Genomic DNA, 19,559 nt, shown 5'->3' with positions numbered 1-19,559 from the left:
TAACTCAGTAATAATTCAAACTTGCAAGATTCTTTGTTCGTAAGTGAATTTATTGTAAGTTGGGGGGGGGGGAGAAAATGACTGGTGCTACTTAAATGAATAAGTGACCGTTTCGTTGTAGGAGAAAGAAAGAAAAAAAAATTCAATCCAAGTATGTGTTTTGTTTTCAACTCAAAATAATTTGTGACTAAAATGTCGTTAGGCCACGAAAAACCATAGACAATTTTTCAAACTCGCAATAAAACAACATTGGATGGAAAAATCTGGTGTGGATCTCACTTAAGCAGGATAACAAGATAAATGCTGAAGATGTAAGCCTAGTTTCAGAATCGAAATATCCACCATTTGATAAAGTAGTCAAATATATTATGGAACGTTACACATTTATGCATTAGTTTAGTACAAGTAAAACTAAATTAAATAAGATTTACTAAAAAAAAAAATCACATTTTTATTCTCCATTGACATATTTTTCTTTTTTTTTCTTTCTGTTCTTATTACATCATATTCACCCCAAACAGTTAGGAGTCAGATTTATATAGCAGTGAATAATTACCTAGAGATTGTGTCCTAATAAAAACATTGGGTACGCATCCTTGCACTGAGTTGCATTCAAGAAGGGCTAATGCCCTTCTTGAATGCAACTCAGTGCAAGGATGCGTACCCAATGTTTTTATAAAAATTAAAAATAAATAAAATAATTAAATATAAAAATTTTGTCTCCGTTCTCAACAGATGCACAGAGGAAATGTATATGTATATTATAAACGTGTGTGTGTGTGTGTGTGTGTATATGTGTCTCTACCAAACTAGTCAATTTCTGGTCTACAAACTTAAAACTTGATATATGGGATATTCAGACCTGTGGAATGAATTCAATTTGGTTTTTAGCCAAAAATAAAACTATGGGGCCAAAAATAAAAAAGAAAATTGGAACTAAACATGCATAAATATACATTTCTAGGTTTCAATGAGTTAATTTGTAAAGTTTTGATGTGTAAGTTTTCTTAGGTTAGAAAATATCAAATACGTACTTGTACTTGAAACGATATTCACCCTGGAGGAGTTGAGTCGGCTTCATGAAGATGCACATCTCGTATCGCTGCGGCCCAAGCCCGGCGATCGGAGGCAAGATCCCGAGTGAGCAACAGCCAGTCACGTCTCCAACGAGACAGGCCATAGATGAGCGGGCCCGAAATAAGCTCAGCGTCGGCTTTGATAGTTCCGAGCCACGTTCTTAGCTGGCCACTGACACGTTTTTTCCAGCCGGGTAGAGGACGTGGGGAGATAGCCTCGTGGATAAAGACCCCTGCATCACAGCGAGAGGCATGGCCGAACCATCGAAGGCGTCAGGCCCGCAGTAGGTCAGTAATTGCCTGGAGATGGCAGCGACGCCGGACTTCTTTGTTGGCGACGAAATCCAGGGGATGGACATGGAGAATGCGGCGGAGATTGTAGTGGTCGAAAACTTCTACGCGTCGCAGATCCGCTTTCCGTATGGGCCAGGTCTCACATCCATACAAAAGTATTGAGCGGACGAGGGCCTGGTAGATTCGTATTTTTGTCCTCAGACGTATTTCAGGCCGTGACCATAATCGCCTTTGGAGTTGACAAAAGGCAGTTCGTGCGGCATTAATGCGCGTTTCAATCTCATTCATGCCTTGACCGGTACCAATGAACGTGCAGCCCAGGTATTTGAAGCTATCCGTCTCCTCGAGGGTTTCCCCGTTGAGTGACGGAGGACCTTTCTGCTTGGGGGATGCCAGCCGATAAAATCTTCGTCTTGCTGGCGTTGATTCGTCGTGGTAGGGCGTAACTTTCATCTCACCGATTTGGACTACGCGGACGATATTGCGGTTCTCGGGGAGAGCTACAGAGACATACAGACGGTGCTGAACCGAATCCAGGAGAAGGCAGCTGCCATCGGTATCAAATACATCTAAACAGTTAAATGTTTTATTGTCGATTTTAGCAGGTAACACCCAAATATTTTTTTTCTAAACTTTTGAAATCACAACTATATACTGGGTACAATATAATAATCCAGCATATTTTAATTTAAGCGTATTTTATGCCCAGGCAATGCGGGATGACAGGGGCAGGTACAATATAATAATCGATAGAGAATAGCATCTGCTAGTTTTTATATAAATTGTAATTTTTTAACAAAATTTGTCTAAAAATTATTTTTAGTTTTAAGGATTTTCTTTCTAATTGAATTTCAGTTGTTTGTTTTGATGCAAAAATAAATTTTGATGATAATGCTGAATTTCGCCAAAAGTCAATATTTGCTATGGAAGACACGAGTGAACAAGATCCAAGAGAAGTGGAAGCTGCTAAATTCAATTTGAATTACATTGGAATGGATGGTAACATTGCTTGTTTGGGTGAGTTTTTTTTTTTTTTTTTTTTTTTTTTTTTTTTTTTTTTTTTTTTTTTTTGTCATCCCGTAAACGTTTTTTGTTAGTTTTATAATTTTTTTTATTGTATTATTTTATATTAATATTAACAAAATACAAATAATTCAAACTGTTCAACAGGAACTGTAGATATATCTTGAACCAGCAGGATAATTATATTTTACAAAATAATGTTTTTGTATTGGGGTGTATAAACACCTCATGGGACTAACCATGTTTGGAACACCCAGTTGACTAACACAGGGTTAATAAAATCCATGATGTTCATGCAATCCAACCATATTTGGTACAAATAAACTTTAGTCTTTGTCCAAGTTGTTCAATAGTCTGTTTATGATATGCTCCAAGTCTGCACGTGTGCATGGTTGTACGGGGGCTTCAATATGATAAGGCAACTCACAACCATTTCAATCAACTGATTGAAATGGTTGTGAGGTCATTTTGACGATCGTCTTCTCAGTAGATGTGATCTTGAATAGTTGTCATGCTCACCTGACATTAAACCTGCAAAACAATCCGATTTCTGAACTGAAGTCGTAAAGGGTTACTATGTGGGACAGATTTGCAGGGATACTATGTACGGAGTTAGACAATGAGACGTATGTTCATATTACATTTGAACTTCTGCATGTCGGTACAGTCACGAAAGTAGGTACCTGAGAGGAAATTCTAAAATCTAGCAGCAGTTAAAGGGGAGAAGCTATTTGAGTAGAAGGCTTTACAGCATCTAAGAATCTCAACAGTGAAGGGGTGGGATTTTGCGGCTTGTTAGGGGTATTTACGTTGAGGGGGTACTAGTGCTTTGATTTTGTCCAAGCACTTACCATTAAATTGCTTGTAAAACAGGTCCATTTCAGTGATAGGATAGAGGTTGGAGTTTGGGCGACAGTGTGGGACCTATTAGGTGGGCAACTTTTTTAACCCTATCTGGGTGAGACTAATGGCCGATGCACCAGCCCAGATATGACGACAATATTCTATGCATGGGCGAATAGTGGCCTTGTAGAGATGCAGGATACTTCCAGGTGTGAATAACCTTCTAACGCAGTAGATTCCACCTTCCTCGCAGCAGTAATTACCTCAATGTATTTGTTCCAATTTATGTTTGCGAATGTAAGCCTAGGATAAGTCAGGAATAGAGTGAAGTTTATTTTTACCAAATGTGGTTGGATTGGAGAAAGAATTCAGTGGGTAGGTGGCATACTTTTGTTACTCTGTATGTGTTGCAATAAAATAATCGGTAAAGATGACTACAGGGTTCGTACAGACTTGAAAAGTTTTGAATTTTGCCTTATTTCAATTATTTCCTTGAAAAATTTCTTAAAAATGCCTTGAAAATTATATTTTTTATGTGCAATAAAAATTTGTTGAAATATTAAAAATAAAATAGAAATGCTATTAAATTATTTTTTAAGTATTAATAAAAATACCATTAAATTATTTTTTAAGTATTAATAAAAATACCATTAAATTATTTTTTAAGTATTAATAAAAATACCATTAAAATATTTTTCAAATAAAATCGATATACGTTGTTCTGAAATTGCATCGTATTATTGTTGTGGATACAAGAGTTATGTCCCTTTATCAGGTAGTTTCATGATAAAGATTGAAATCGTCTATTTTTGTTCTCATTTATAATTTAATTTTATAATTGTTTTTTTTTTTTTTTTTTTTTTTTTTTTTTTTTTTCAAGAGTGGAGGAGTAATAGCAACTGCCATAAATAAAATTACCCTCCCCCTTTCTCTCTCTAAAAAAAAAAAAAAAAAAATTTTTTTCCTTGCACAGACAGGACTCTCCAATGGCTATTCTTCCATCCTTCTTCGGGTGTATCTTGTCAAACTCTGAAATCTGCGCAGAATTTCGAACAGAAACCTTTATTTAATCTAGCATGCTTTTGTTCCATCATCCATGACTGGTTAAAAATCGCAATTGTATTTTTGTGTGTTGTCCGCACTGAAGTTCCAGGAGATACAGCTGAATTTTACCAAGCACTTTATCCGTTATGACATGGGTCTTTGTAGACAATTCTAGTATGAATTTTGGGAGCCTTAAACCTATTTTTGTTTTTAGATATACAACCTTACCAGTTACCACTAGGGCTGTGACAACAGCATATTCTTTTCATTGTTTTGTCTCTCGAGTGCGTATCTGTTGATATCTCATATGCTTTTATCTAGTGATGTGGTTCTCGGTCGGTTAACTGTGTCTGTACCGGATACATATTAAAGAGTCAAAACGAGGAAAAGAATGTTGATAGCTACGGCTATGACAACATGTTCTTTTCATCATAATATATTTTCTTATATATAATAAAAAATCTTATTGAAAATTTTTTAATCGCTAAAGTTTGTCTAATCTCTTAGTTTTGATAAAAATCTAATTTCTGAAATATGTGAATGTTTTTAACTTAATTTTATGATTGAAACTTGAATATTTGTCTCCTTCTGCAGTGAATGGTGCTGGTTTGGCGATGGCTACAATGGATATTATCAAATTGTACGGAGGTGAACCAGCAAATTTCCTTGATTGTGGTGGAACTGTTACAGAAACTCAAGTCTTTCATGCTTTTAAGCTCTTAACTGAAGATTCACAAGTACGACGTTTGTTTGTCTTTGGGGAGGGGGATGTAAAAATTGGGATGCTTTTTTTTTTTTTTTTTTTTTTTTTTTTCTTTTTTTTTTTTTTTCTCTCTCTTTTTTGTTTGTCTTTGGGAAGGGAGATGTAAAAATTGGGATGCTTTTTTTTTTTTTCTTTTTTTTTTCTTTTTTTTTCTCTTTTTTTTTGTCTTTGGGGAGGAGGATGTAAAAATTGGGATGCTTTTTTTCTTTTTTTTTTTCTCTCTCTTTTTTGTTTGTCTTTGGGGAGGGGGATGTAAAAATTGGGATGCTTTTTTTTTTTTTTTTTCTCTCTTTTTTGTTTGTCTTTGAGGAGGGGGATGTAAAAATTGGGATGCTTTTTTTTTCTTTCTTTCTTTTTTTTTTTCTTTTTTTTTTTTTCTCTCTCTTTTTTGTTTGTCTTTGGGTAGGGGGATGTAAAAATTGGGATGCTTTTTTTTTTTTTTTCTCTTTTTTGTTTGTCTTTGGGGAGGGGGATGTAAAAATTGGGATGCTTTTTTTTTTCTTTTTTTTTCTCTCTCTTTTTTGTTTGTCTTTGGGGAGGGGGATGTAAAAATTGGGATGCTTTTTTTTTTTTTTTCTCTTTTTTGTTTGTCTTTGGGGAGGGGGATGTAAAAATTGGGATGCTTTTTTTTTTTCTTTTTTTTTCTCTCTTTTTTTTTCTCTTTTTTTTGTCTTTGGGGAGGGGGATGTAAAAATTGGGATGCTTTTTTTTTTTTTTCTCTTTTTTGTTTGTCTTTGGGGAGGGGGATGTAAAAATTGGGATGCTTTTTTTTTTCTTTTTTTTTTTTCTTTTTTTTTTTCTCTCTCTTTTTTGTTTGTCTTTGGGGAGGGGGATGTAAAAATTGGGATGCTTTTTTTCTTTTCTTTTTTTTCTCTCTCTTTTTTGTTTGTCTTTGGGGAGGGGGATGTAAAAATTGGGATGCTTTTTTTTTTTTTTTTCTCTTTTTTGTTTGTCTTTGGGGAGGGGATGTAAAAATTGGGATGCTTTTTTTTTTTTTTTTCTCTTTTTTGTTTGTCTTTGGGGAGGGGGATGTAAAAATTGGGATGCTTTTTTTTTTTCTTTTTTTTTTTCTCTTTTTTGTTTGTCTTTGGGGAGGGGGATGTAAAAATTGGGATGCTTTTTTTTTATCTTTCTTTCTTTTTTTTTTTTTCTCTCTCTTTTTTGTTTGTCTTTGGGTAGGGGGATGTAAAAATTGGGATGCTTTTTTTCTTTTTTTTTTTTCTCTCTCTTTTTTTTTTTTCTCTCTCTTTTTTGTTTGTCTTTGGGTAGGGGGATGTAAAAATTGGGATGCTTTTTTTTTTTTTTTTCTCTTTTTTGTTTGTCTTTGGGGAGGGGGATGTAAAAATTGGGATGCTTTTTTTTTTTCTTTCTTTCTTTTTTTTTTTTTTCTCTCTCTTTTTTGTTTGTCTTTGGGTAGGGGGATGTAAAAATTGGGATGCTTTTTTTCTTTTTTTTTTTTCTCTCTCTTTTTTTTTTTTTCTCTCTCTTTTTTGTTTGTCTTTGGGTAGGGGGATGTAAAAATTGGGATGCTTTTTTTTTTTTTTTCTCTCTTTTTTTTTCTCTTTTTTTTTGTCTTTGGGGAGGGGGATATAAAAATTGGGATGCTTTTTTTTTTTTTTCTCTTTTTTGTTTGTCTTTGGGGAGGGGGATGTAAAAATTGGGATGCTTTTTTTTTTTCTTTTTCTTTTTTTTTTTCTCTCTCTTTTTTGTTTGTCTTTGGGGAGGGGGATGTAAAAATTGGGATGCTTTTTTTTTCTTTCTTTCTTTTTTTTTTTTTTTTTTTTTTTCTCTCTCTTTTTTGTTTGTCTTTGGGTAGGGGGATGTAAAAATTGGGATGCTTTTTTTCTTTTTTTTTTTTCTCTCTCTCTTTTTTGTTTGTCTTTGGGTAGGGGGATGTAAAAATTGGGATGCTTTTTTTCTTTCTTTTTTTTTTCTCTCTTTTTTTTTCTCTTTTTTTTGTCTTTGGGGAGGGGGATGTAAAAATTGGGATGCTTTTTTTTTTTTTTTCTCTTTTTTGTTTGTCTTTGGGGAGGGGGATGTAAAAATTGGGATGCTTTTTTTTTTTCTTTTTTTTTTTCTTTTTTTTTTCTTTTTTTTTTTCTCTCTCTTTTTTGTTTGTCTTTGGGGAGGGGGATGTAAAAATTGGGATGCTTTTTTTCTTTTCTTTTTTTTCTCTCTCTTTTTTGTTTGTCTTTGGGGAGGGGGATGTAAAAATTGGGATGCTTTTTTTTTTTTTTTCTCTTTTTTGTTTGTCTTTGGGGAGGGGGATGTAAAAATTGGGATGCTTTTTTTTTTTCTTTTTTTTTTCTCTTTTTTGTTTGTCTTTGGGGAGGGGGATGTAAAAATTGGGATGCTTTTTTTCTTTTTTTTTTTCTCTCTCTTTTTTGTTTGTCTTTGGGTAGGGGGATGTAAAAATTGGGATGCTTTTTTTCTTTTTTTTTTCTCTCTTTTTTTTTCTCTTTTTTTTTGTCTTTGGGGAGGGGGATGTAAAAATTGGGATGCTTTTTTTTTTTTTTCTCTTTTTTGTTTGTCTTTGGGGAGGGGGGTGTAAAAATTGGGATGCTTTTTTTTTTTTCTTTTTTTTTTCTCTCTCTTTTTTGTTTGTCTTTGGGGAGGGGGATGTAAAAATTGGGATGCTTTTTTTTTCTTTCTTTCTTTTTTTTTTTTTTTTTTTTTTTCTCTCTTTTTTGTTTGTCTTTGGGTAGGGGGATGTAAAAATTGGGATGCTTTTTTTCTTTTTTTTTTTTCTCTTTGTTTGTCTTTGGGTAGGGGGATGTAAAAATTGGGATGCTTTTTTTCTTTTTTTTTTTTCTCTCTCTTTTTTGTTTGTCTTTGGGGAGGGGGATGTAAAAATTGGGATGCTTTTTTTTTTTTTTTTTTTTCTCTCTCTTTTTTGTTTGTCTTTGGGTAGGGGGATGTAAAAATTGGGATGCTTTTTTTTCTTTTTTTTTTTCTCTTTTTTGTTTGTCTTTGGGGAGGGGGATGTAAAAATTGGGATGTTTTTTTTTTTTTTTTTTTTTTTTTCTCTCTCTTTTTTTGTTTGTCTTTGGGGAGGGGGATGTAAAAATTGGGATGCTTTTTTTTTCTTTCGTTCTTTTTTTTTTTTTTTTTTTTTCTCTCTCTTTTTTGTTTGTCTTTGGGTAGGGGGATGTAAAAATTGGGATGCTTTTTTTCTTTCTTTTTTTTTTCTCTCTTTTTTTTTCTCTTGTTTGTCTTTGGGGAGGGGGATGTAAAAATTGGGATGCTTTTTTTTTCTTTCTTTTTTTTTTTTTTTTTTTTTCTCTCTCTTTTTTGTTTGTCTTTGGGTAGGGGGATGTAAAAATTGGGATGCTTTTTTTCTTTTTTTTTTTTCTCTCTCTTTTTTGTTTGTCTTTGGGGAGGGGGATGTAAAAATTGGGATGCTTTTTTTTTTTTTTTTTTCTCTCTCTTTTTTGTTTGTCTTTGGGGAGGGGGATGTAAAAATTGGGATGCTTTTTTTCTTTTTTTTTTCTCTCTTTTTTGTTTGTCTTTGGGGAGGGGGATGTAAAAATTGGGATGCTTTTTTTTTTTTTTTTTTTTTTTTTTTTTTTTCTCTTTTTTGTTTGTCTTTGGGTAGGGGGATGTAAAAATTGGGATGCTTTTTTTTCTTTTTTTTTTTTCTCTCTTTTTTGTTTGTCTTTGGGGAGGGGGATGTAAAAATTGGGATGCTTTTTTTTTTTTTTTTTTTTTTTTTTTTTTTTTTTTTTTTTTCTCTCTCTTTTTTGTATTTGTCTCCAGGCAGGAGAGGAGTAGTGTTGTTAAAAAATGGTGTATTTTTTTTTGTTTTGTCTTTATAAGGTGGGGTAGTGTTGTAAATTAAGATTTTCTTCTTTTTTTTCCTAATACAAATCTAATGTTGCTCTGAAAATTAATTTTTTTTTCATTCCAGGTGAAAGCAATTCTTGTAAATATTTTCGGAGGAATTGTAAATTGTGCGACAATCGCAAATGGTATAACAAAGGCTTGCAAAATTATCAACCTTGACTTACCACTTGTTGTCCGCTTGGAAGGTAAAAACTATTTTATTTTCTCTCTTTTTCTCTCCCAGTTCCTCCATCTCTCAGGGATTAAATATTGATTGTTGTCAACTTGATATTGCAGGAAGCTGCTGCAAATTTTTAGATCTAAGAATATTTCAATATTCTGAGCAAAATTTTTCTCAAACTAGTTTTGTAATGTTCATTAGTTGAAATTCTTTATACACGCGTATCTTTGGTCACTTATTTTAAACGCGTCTTTTACTTCCTTTGTTCTCAATTTCCTTTTTTTAATCTTAAGTGTCTCTGATATTTATAATGTGTGAATTACATTTTTTCACTTTTTTTTTTCCTCATTCACTACTGAATGATGCTGCACAATTCTTCATTGTCAACGTCAGTTTCATTCAGTGGTTGTATATTAATTCATTCATCTTCGTCTACATGGCTGTAGTTCGCCATTAGTGGAGCTAAACAAATGCAACTTTTAAATGTGTACAGAAAAGGCAACTTTGATATTCGTTGGGAGTTTTAAATTTATTTTCAAGAGAAATTTTTAACATGGGGAGGGAGTATTGTTTTAACTGATTAGTTATTAACGATAAACAGGTGGACACACAACAAAAAAGATCTTAAGGGAACATTTTGTTCTTGGTTATTATCAAAGTTTTCCTTTCAGTAATTCCAGCAGACAACATTCCATAGAAAAACTGACAATTTCTTTGTCAACATTTGATATGTCACGTCATGCGTCATATCCATTGACGCCTCTTTGTTTTTACTTTGACCGATTTAATATCAGACCTAACCTTACAGATCATCTCCTGTTATCTTTCATGGGAACTGATTTATTTCCCAAACTTTGTGTCACTTTGTCTGTACTTAGTTTGGTTATCGAGGGATACATATGGGTTCACAAGTATAAAAATAAAATATAAAACCCTCCAAAACTCCAAAGTAAAACACAGACTCCTATACTGTCTATATTTGTTGCACTCTGGGATGTTAGTGGTTCAAGTCATGAACCGTTAACATGTATGTTCTTTCAAGACCGTGTCCATTAGTTGCCATCAGCTCATCTCTATCACTTCAAGCTCATCTCAATCTGGTCCAAGCCATGATCTGCCTTCAAATGTACTGTTATCAATTGTATTCCTAAAACTTGACAATCCTAAATATATCTCTATTGTTCAGTCCTTTGTCATTTTATTAACTACCACATCTTGGTTAACAATCCTTGATAAACCTATTTTCCCTTTTGTTATATTTCTTTTTCTCTTCTCCCACACTTGGGAGGAGTGAGACTATAGTATCACACCTTTTATAAGGATAAATTTCAAATATCGGAACATGTCCACAGTTCCTGTAGGTCAACTCTTGTTAACAGAAGATACACTTGAAGAGTTTGTCAGAATCATATGAAACTGGATGAAGACTGAATCTATTAATTCTGCCCAGAAATTTTTCGGAGATGGGCAAAATATGTCTGCTTAAAATCAACAACTAAACATTCGGCTATACTCAAACAGAAAGATCAGATGTATCTGCACACCTTTCAAGCTAGTGTAATAATTACCCAAAAATAATATTTGTCAAAGACAAGCTCTATGATGATTCTACTATCTAAGAACACCATATTCTAGGAATATAAATAATTATTCTGTCTATAGAATTATATTTGACAACTTGGCATTAATTCATAGATGGTTGAGATGCTGCACAACAAACCAAACCAAGATAGTTCTGGTAGAATTAACACAACCAAATGTAGGTCAAAAAGACAAAAACTTTGATTACAAAACTAGCAAATCTCTATCATCTATTAATGTCATTTTTTTGTTTGTTTAGCATTCAGACATTTTTTTTATATTTTTTTGTTTAGCATTCAGACATTTTTTTAATATTTTTTTGTTTAGCATTCAGACATTTTTTTATATTTTTTTGTTTAGCATTCAGACATTTTTTTATATTTTTTTGTTTAGCATTCAGACATTTTTTTATATTTTTTTGTTTAGCATTCAGACATTTTTTTATATTTTTTTGTTTAGCATTCAGACATTTTTTTATATTTTTTTGTTTAGCATTCAGACATTTTTTTATATTTTTTTGTTTAGCATTCAGACATTTTTTTATATTTTTTTGTTTAGCATTCAGACATTTTTTTATATTTTTTTGTTTAGCATTCAGACATTTTTTTATATTTTTTTGTTTAGCATTCAGACATTTTTTTATATTTTTTTGTTTAGCATTCAGACATTTTTTTATATTTTTTTGTTTAGCATTCAGACATTTTTTTATATTTTGCTCTTGTTTACACAGTTCAGCTTATCATCTTCCCACGGCGGAAGATGTGATACAAGGTCGAGAAAGTGGGATTTGAAAAGTCAACGCCCTAGAGGAACAACTTTCTGATCAGTAACAAAAAAATACCTGAACAACTGTCAGTATTTCGTGGTAGGATGCCTCAGGCAATTAGCAGTAGGCTGACCTCTACTTAAAAAGTGAGAAAGCAAAGCCTGTGCGGGTGGTCCTCCTAAAACTGCACAATTCCAAATCTTGGCTAATAGATAAAAGGCCACCTCAACAATTGCTGAGAGTCTGGTGGTTTTGGAGCCGAGAGAAAACTCTCAGCTGGTTTTGCCGAATCACTTCCAAGTTTTCTTAGCAATTCAAGATCATCCATACCTCTGCAACAGTTTATCCATTGCACATGATTGTACTAACATTGGTTTGGATTATTTCAACTAACATTCTCATCTTGGATGTTATTCTCACAACTTTTCAATCAATATATTAATCCTTGATTAAGACCTTAAGTCCCAGTGGCTATGCTTTTACTTTGTCTAGTTATGGATTTTCAAAACGTAACGAGACACTCACTGATTAATGGAAAATATTGCTCTGAGCACACAAAATGTGCATGACCCTAAATCTGCGTAACTTTTAATTCGTTGGTTGTTCGTTGTCAGATGATGTGGTAGTTCTTCGTTCATCAATGCTATGATGAATGACTGGTATGTTGCTTCTCTCCACTGCTGCTTGGTGTCGGGTTCAGAGTAGATCTGAAATCAACTGTGTCACTCTTAAATCAGCAGGCAATCAATAATCAGTGATAATTAGGGTTAGGACAACAGCATATTCTTTTCATTGTTTTGACTCTTGAGTGTGTATTTGTTGATATCTTATATACTTTTATATAGCGTGATGTGGTTCTTGGTTGTCTGTGTCGGATATATACTCGAGTCAACAATGAAAAGAATATGCTATTGACATAGCCCTAATGATAACTCTTGAGATCATTTTCTTATAAACAAAAATAATTATTATGCAAAACAATTGCATGTATAGTTCATACAAAAAGGATTAGTTAAATTCGGATTTTCTATTTTTTGGTGCTTAATTTGATTTTCATTGCAGGTCGGTCTACTTGGTCAGTCATGGGGAAAAGGGTTTTTTTTTTTTTTCCACTTTGCTCTTTTGGGATTGTCAGCCTAAAAGCTGACATGCACTCTGTTTGAGGCTAGCAAGCAAAGTTTTTCTATCTGCTAAAACAATTGTTTTATGAAAACTCTAATTCTGCCCCCCACCTCTCTGAGATTAGCATTTCCTCCTCTATTCTTTTTTTTTTTTTTTATTGCTTTTTCTTAACAAGGAAAATCGTGTTATCAATTAAACCAATTTTTACACACACCTCACCTCCACTCCACCCCCACCACAACGTCATCCAAGTTGTTTCTTATGTCAAAAACTTCCTGTGTGATTTTGACACTGGCATGCATTCACAATTCTTTTGCTACTGAAATGACAACCTTTGTTAAATTTTTTTTTAGCATAAGACATGCGACTCATTTTAGAGATTTTCTATGGTCGCTAGCCAGACATTTGTCATCATTGTCAACTGCATTTTATTGAGATTAACTTTTTCTTCCTGATATACACAATCTGAAGAGACCTGAACTTTTTTAACCACATGTCAAACATGCATGACCGCCGATCACCCGAGTTTTGACTCTAAAATGAGCTGACCTCACTCGGAATATGAAATAATCTTTTACCTTGTTGTGCAATTTGGGAATCCGTTGGTGACCTGCGATGAAAGCTGAATCTACTGCTTTGACCCCGAGACCAAAAGACGGTCCCCAGTGGAAGCATGCTAGTTTTCCCAGATCCAAGAAGCCAGACAGCAAATCCACCCAGAGACTTATGATGATCCTTTTTTTTATAGCACAGACATGATCTACATGCACTGGATTCATACTGGATAGACAGTCAACAAGGCATGTTGAGGCATTAAGGGAGTTCAGGAAGAGATTCTGTCAGAAGAGGCCAGCATTCTTAAAATTGGGTCAGTGACATTTCCATGGGGACAATGCACCAGTTCACAACTTCATCCTATTTGACCAAGACCGTTCCTCACCCTCCCTATAGTCCAGACTTCTCTCCCTGTGACTTTTTGGGTATTCCCTAAGTTCAAGGAAAACCTTAGAAAGGATGTTGTGATTGAGGCGATGAAAGAGACTGTGACACACACAAGATGTTGTTGGAACAGTACAAGTGCATTGCAGCCAGAGATTTTTTTTTTTTTTTTTTTAATTCAATCTTCATCCCAAACAAGGCACAGTGCCACTTTGAAGTAGGGAGCTACTATCGGGGACAATTTGCAGGGGCATTATGAAGGGAGATGAGTAGAAAGATGTTTGTTCACATTACACTTGAACTTCTGCATATCAGTACAGTTGGGAAAGCAGTATCCCGGAAGGGAGTTCCAAAGACTTGCAGTTCTGGGGAAGAAACTATTGGAGTAAAAGGCTTTCTTACACCTAGGGATCTCTACTGTAAAGGGGTGGGACTTAGTTGCTTGTCGGGTGTGTTGGGGGTAGTCACATCGAGGAGGTACAAGTGCTTGCAGTTCGTCAGAGCAGCCACCATTAAAGTATTTGTAGAACAGGCAGAGGGATGCAACATTTCGTCAATGGGACAGAGGCTGAATCTTAGATGACAGTTCAGGACCTATCAGGTTGGCGACTCTCTTTTGAACCTTGTCCAGGAGTGAGAGACAAGCAGCAGATGCATCAGCCCAAATGTGGCAGCAATACTCCATACATGGGCGAATGGTGGCCTTATAGAGGTACAGAATACTTTCAGGCGTAAGTAATTTTCTAGCATGGTAGAGAGCCCACCTTCTTTGCAGCAGCCTTGGCAATGCTCTCAATGTATAAATTCCAGTTCATGTTCCCTGTAAATGTTAGGCCGAGGAGTTTAAAGGAAGTACTTTCAGGCAGTGTATTCTTAACCATTGCTATTGGTGGTAGAAAAGGTTTCTTGTAATTATTGAAGGAAGCGTTGAACGTGACCATCCATTTTTGTCCCCATTCCACTACAGATTGGAGGTCATCCTCTAGTGATTCTGCCATTTCCTTAGATATGTGTTCATTTGTTTTTCCCTCATGCCTGTTATAGAGGGTGGTGTCATCGGCAAATATGCCCATTTCGAAGGGGACTGAAGTTTCATGTATCAATAAAATTGCCCATATGAAAAAAGTCTGGAAACTTATTGAAAGCACCTCGTATATAGACATATATATTTATAAATAATTATTATGTCTACAGACACATTGTTTCATACTTTCTCAATCATCAGTGCAGGAAATGACAAGTGTTACCGGTTGGGAGATTCAAACCCAGCTGCACAGCCATTTTTGACTGCATCTGCAAAAAACCTTACCTTTAGGCCACCATCAACCACCACGAGAATCAAGGGATTTTAAGAACTCTAAATGCCAAATACAGACACAATGTTAACAACCAAAAATCACACAAGGCTAACCGACCTTTATTTCCCAGACAGTGCTCAACTATAAGAACCTTGTATGTTATATATATATATATATATATATATAATCTGAGGTTGTTTTCCAGAGGTCAAGTAACCAATAAAGTTTAACGAGGTTAATAAGAGTGCTCAATTCTGAAGCAGAGCTGGGTATACTCTTTATTTGTTTTTACATCAGCAGTAATATGTTGCTACACAGTCATGAGCATATTTCGGTCAGCTAGTTACCAGTTACTAGAGATCTCTTCAGCTTATACGAAAGCAGACTTTGCTTTCGTAAGCTATATTGCCTAAAGAGGTCTCTATTTACTGGTAACTAGCTGACCGAAACATGCTTATGACTGTGTAGCAACGTATTACTTATGTAAAAACAAATAAAATGTGTGTGTGTAAGCAGCACTGATGAGTTGTTATACAACAAAACAGTACTGTATGTCAATGACTACAAATATATTTTAAGCCCCCCCCCCTCTTTGGGTTGAGCATTGACATAAATAATCTCACCTGCTACTTAATTGGCTGAGAAATGCGAGGCGGCTTGGTGTTTGTTTATGAATAAGTGGTTTGAGCACTATAAAAGTGGTGGATGAATATTTGTCTAAAAATGGACATTTGTTGAGGTTATTTGCAGTCACCACTCCCGTGGGTCAATGGGTAGAACTGTCAACGCGATGGTTCTAGGTTCAATCCTAGACTCGGGAGAGGTACTAGTCTCGAGGCACTAATAAGTTGTGATACAATGAAACGGTACTGTATGTCGATGACTACAAATATATATATAAAATATTTTTATATATATTTCTATTCTTTATATTGATAATTGTTAACATATAACAGAAAAAAATAAATATAAATAAACGATATTCTATTTTTCTTTTTTTTTTTTTTTTTTTTTTTTTAATCATTTGTAGGATGAAAATTTTGGTCATTGGAATGTATTATAATATTGTTTTATATAAAATAATTTTAAAAAAATATTTCTATACTTTCAGACACTAGTGTTTCATGCTTATGCAATCATCAGTGTAGGAAATGATAATTACTGCTGGTCGAGAGATTTGAACCTAGTCACAAAGGTACCTTTAACTTCGGAGGTTAGTGTTCTACCTCAAGGCCACCAGCAATTAAATATTTGCATAAATATAAAGAAATTCACATTAACAACAAATTTGGCACAAGGCCATTCAAAATTGTGCAAAAATGAGTGTCGTTGGTCATCTGGGAACTAAAAAATGTCTGCTACTTTTAACTATAATCATCAATCACCATAATACCACATTTGCCTTAGGTTATCCTTCTAAAAATTTCACTGAAAAATGCTTTGATTTCTGCCAAAAGACCATTTACCAAATACTTCATTCCACAGTACTTTTATCAGACGAGTTACTTCCCCTTAATAAAAATGTTTTTAACTTTATATACACAAAAGAAATAAGAAAACTGCTCACAAAATTAAAAGAATTTATTTTATGGTTTACTTTTCATTTATTTCTAGGTACAAATGTTGAGGAAGCAAAACGGATTCTGAAAGAAAGTAATTTACCTATTGTGTCTGCTGTGGATTTGGATGACGCTGCCCAAAAAGCTGTTAAATCTTTATCCGCATAGTTCATAGATCAGCTTTTATTTCAAGTGATTGACGTCCATTAGCAACGAGACGACAATATATGCCTTGAGAAATCTTTACATGGAAGACACATTTTTTTATGATCCATTTTCAAACATTGACAGATTTTTTTTTTTTTTTTATCAAAAGAAAAATGGGTGGGAAGAAAATTCTAATTTTGAAAACTAATTTAAAACGATTGTTTTCAAAGGGTCCAAATTAAAAGTGAAAAAAAGAAAAAAATCTTTTTGGTTTAATGAAGATGAAATTGATTATCGGTGATCATGGGTGAAATTTTAACCCTGATTTTCTTTCTCTTGAAGAAAAAAAAAAAGCTTACATTTTTTTTGTTTATCTGTTCTAAAACAGCATTTGCTTTGTATTCATATGGAAAAGTCCATGGAGGACAAAAATCTATATATAGTCTGACCGTAAAGTCTGAACACACATAAATATAAAATAACTGGATATTTGCCAGTTTGCTTATCAGCCTTGGAACAATTTTGGAAACCTTTGATCCGGCTTGAACCACCAGACACCCTCCCCATTTTTGTTGGAATTAAATATGACTTAGCTCGACTTACTACTTACTTACTTTCTACTACTACTATTACTACTACTACTAATTACTTGCTACTTTGGAAGTTGAGGTTGGTTTGATTGCTAGGGATCATGAATTTAACGTTTCCTAGAAATTAGTGCCAAGGAAGCCAACTAGATACAGGTACAGGGGTAGTGCTACAGGAATGTTGACAGGTCCATTCTTTCCTATTTTTGCACCTAGTCACATTTTGTAAATAAATCTCAATTGATTTTTTCTTTTTTTTTCTTAACTAATGTGTCTAGACTTTACGGATCATCCCTATATATTGAAAAATAAATTTTCAGAATTAATGAAGGAAGGCATGATTGTTTGATTTAAGAAATGTAGATTTTTTTTTTTGTTGTTGTTGTTATTATTGATCCTCATTGCATCCATGACATGAAAATATAACCCGAATATAATTTCTGAGTTCCTTGCTGAAAACTAAATATAAATTATGAATATTAATAAAAATTTAAATATTGTGTTGATCAATTTACAAAATTTACTAATAGTTTGTAAATAACTGGAAAAGTATTTCAAGTTGATTTTTTTTTTTTTTTTTTTTTTTTTTTCTTTTTAATGGTTGCGAAGATTGTTATAATTTATTTATGATAAAATATTAAGATGTTCTTTATTGATGACCACTTAATCGTGCTTCCACTGGATTTTTACGTTTTCTTTGTAATACTAGCTTATTGTAAAACGAGCAAAAAATCGACTTCTCTTTTGCAGATGGTCTTTCTAAACTTTTTTTTTTTTTTTCTCGGACATGCTCGTGATAAAATACTTTTTTTTTTATTTTTTTATTTTGCTTAGCTAACTTTCTAAGTGTAAACAAAGGTTGTGAATAAGATTTTCTTTTTTTTTACATTTCTTAAATGATCAAAGAATGAAACCTTCCTGGAATTTGGAACTGTTCTCATCACTTGTGCCTAAGAATGAAGAAAAACACTTATGATTAATCTTATTGTTTTTTTTTTTTTTTTGTTTTTGTTTTTTTACAAATAAAGAATGACTACAAATTGGACAGAATTGCTGTAGATATTTTTAGACAAAATTCATCACTTTTTTTTTTGGTTTTTCCTTTGTTTTTTTTAATTTTGAAATAAAATTATTTTTGAATAAATCCTTATTTGCAATTAAAATTTGTTCTAAAATTCATTTGTTTTAATAAATTATTTTGAAATAAATGTTAATCCATGGAAAGAAATGTCCTTTTTTTTTCTTTTTTTTTTTTCTTGGCAAAGAAAGTTTTTATGAATTTACTTTTCTTTATTTTCAAAGAATGCTGTGCGAGAAAATAAATATTGAAAAATAAAATGCTTGAGTAGGCAAAAGTTGAGATAACTTTAGTTGCAAACTTTTCTGATTTTAATATTCTGTTATAGCAGTTAAAAAAAAAAATAAATGAATAAAATCTTGATACATTTGCGTTACATTAAATATGTATATGGAAAATTATGAAGTAGATTTTTAATTAAAAACAATGTACTTGTACAGTTTAATCAAGACATTAAAAAAATGAAAATATCGAAAAAGGTTATATTGTACGGATCCATTTTGGATTGAAGATCTCCGAAAATAAATTTCACTTAATTTGATCGAGTATTTTTTTTTTTTGTTTTTGTTTTTACAAGAAGTGAACCGTTTTAGTGTGGGGAGGGAGGGGGGGAGTAAATTAAAATCATTGATTTACACTGACAATTTAGTCATTGAAAAAATAAGTTAAAACAATTATTTATTAATAATTAAATAGAATGTGCTTGATGGGATGTACATCCTGTTTGTTTTTTTGTTTGTTTTTTTTCTTGCACAATGTTGCCCCTCTTCAAATCTCAAAATTAATGGTGAGTAGAAATAATCTATTTTTTTTCTTAGTAATCCTGGATCGCAATCTTTTTTATTTTCAAGATTAAAGGAAAAATTTCTTACACTGATGTTTATATCTTGCGTTCAAGAAAAATATATTACATTTTCAATTTTCGTGAGAATTGTTATTGAAATCGCCTGAAATATTTTTTGCAATTATTTTGTTGAAAATAGTGAATAAATCATGCTTAATTCAAGAAATTAATTTTTCTTGGAGTTTTATTGATTTCATTAACACTGATTTTAGGGTTTTATTCATAAGTTTCCTGAAATTTTTTTTTTAATTGTTTGTTAACATCTAGGTTTTATTTTCATTAAAAAAAAAATTAATGCATTTTTTTTTTTTTTCCTTAGTACTTAAAATTATAATTTTAGCAAAGGTGTTTTTGTTTCCAGAAAATACATTTTTACTAAGACTTAAAATTAATGTATTCCTTTTTATTCTTAATAAATACTGAAAATTTCATTGAAATTTGTTGATTTCCTGAATATTAGTGAATTTTTAAGTGAAGGGAGAGGTTTGTTTTACAATCCAATGATTCAAAAAACGTGGTCTAAATCAAATATACTGTTGTAGAGAGGTGAAATATGGTGTGAAAAGTCCCAATCAAACGTACAATTAATAAT

The 19,559-nt window shown here is 32.8% G+C and overlaps 1 protein-coding gene across 3 annotated transcripts in view; it reads left to right on the top strand.

The window, feature by feature from the left end:
• Window positions 1-16,720, top strand: part of LOC145294112 (succinate--CoA ligase [GDP-forming] subunit beta, mitochondrial-like) — a 45,922-nt gene extending 29,202 nt beyond the window's left edge. For all 3 annotated transcript variants that reach the window (XM_080141207.1, XM_080141209.1, XM_080141208.1), the window contains exons 8-11: window positions 2,226-2,387; window positions 4,875-5,017; window positions 8,951-9,071; window positions 16,367-16,720. In XM_080141207.1, coding sequence (XP_079997333.1) covers window positions 2,226-2,387; window positions 4,875-5,017; window positions 8,951-9,071; window positions 16,367-16,479 — 539 coding nt within the window. In that variant the 3' untranslated portion in view covers window positions 16,480-16,720. The remainder of the gene's footprint in view (window positions 1-2,225; window positions 2,388-4,874; window positions 5,018-8,950; window positions 9,072-16,366) is intronic.
• The last annotated feature ends 2,839 nt before the right edge of the window (window positions 16,721-19,559 follow it).

Source organism: Euprymna scolopes, chromosome 15, assembly GCF_053919585.1.
Source record: "Euprymna scolopes isolate OS-2025 chromosome 15, ASM5391958v1, whole genome shotgun sequence".
Lineage (NCBI taxonomy): Eukaryota > Metazoa > Mollusca > Cephalopoda > Sepiida > Sepiolidae > Euprymna > Euprymna scolopes.
Note: the sequence above shows the minus strand (reverse complement) of the source record. Positions and strands in the feature narration are given on the sequence as shown.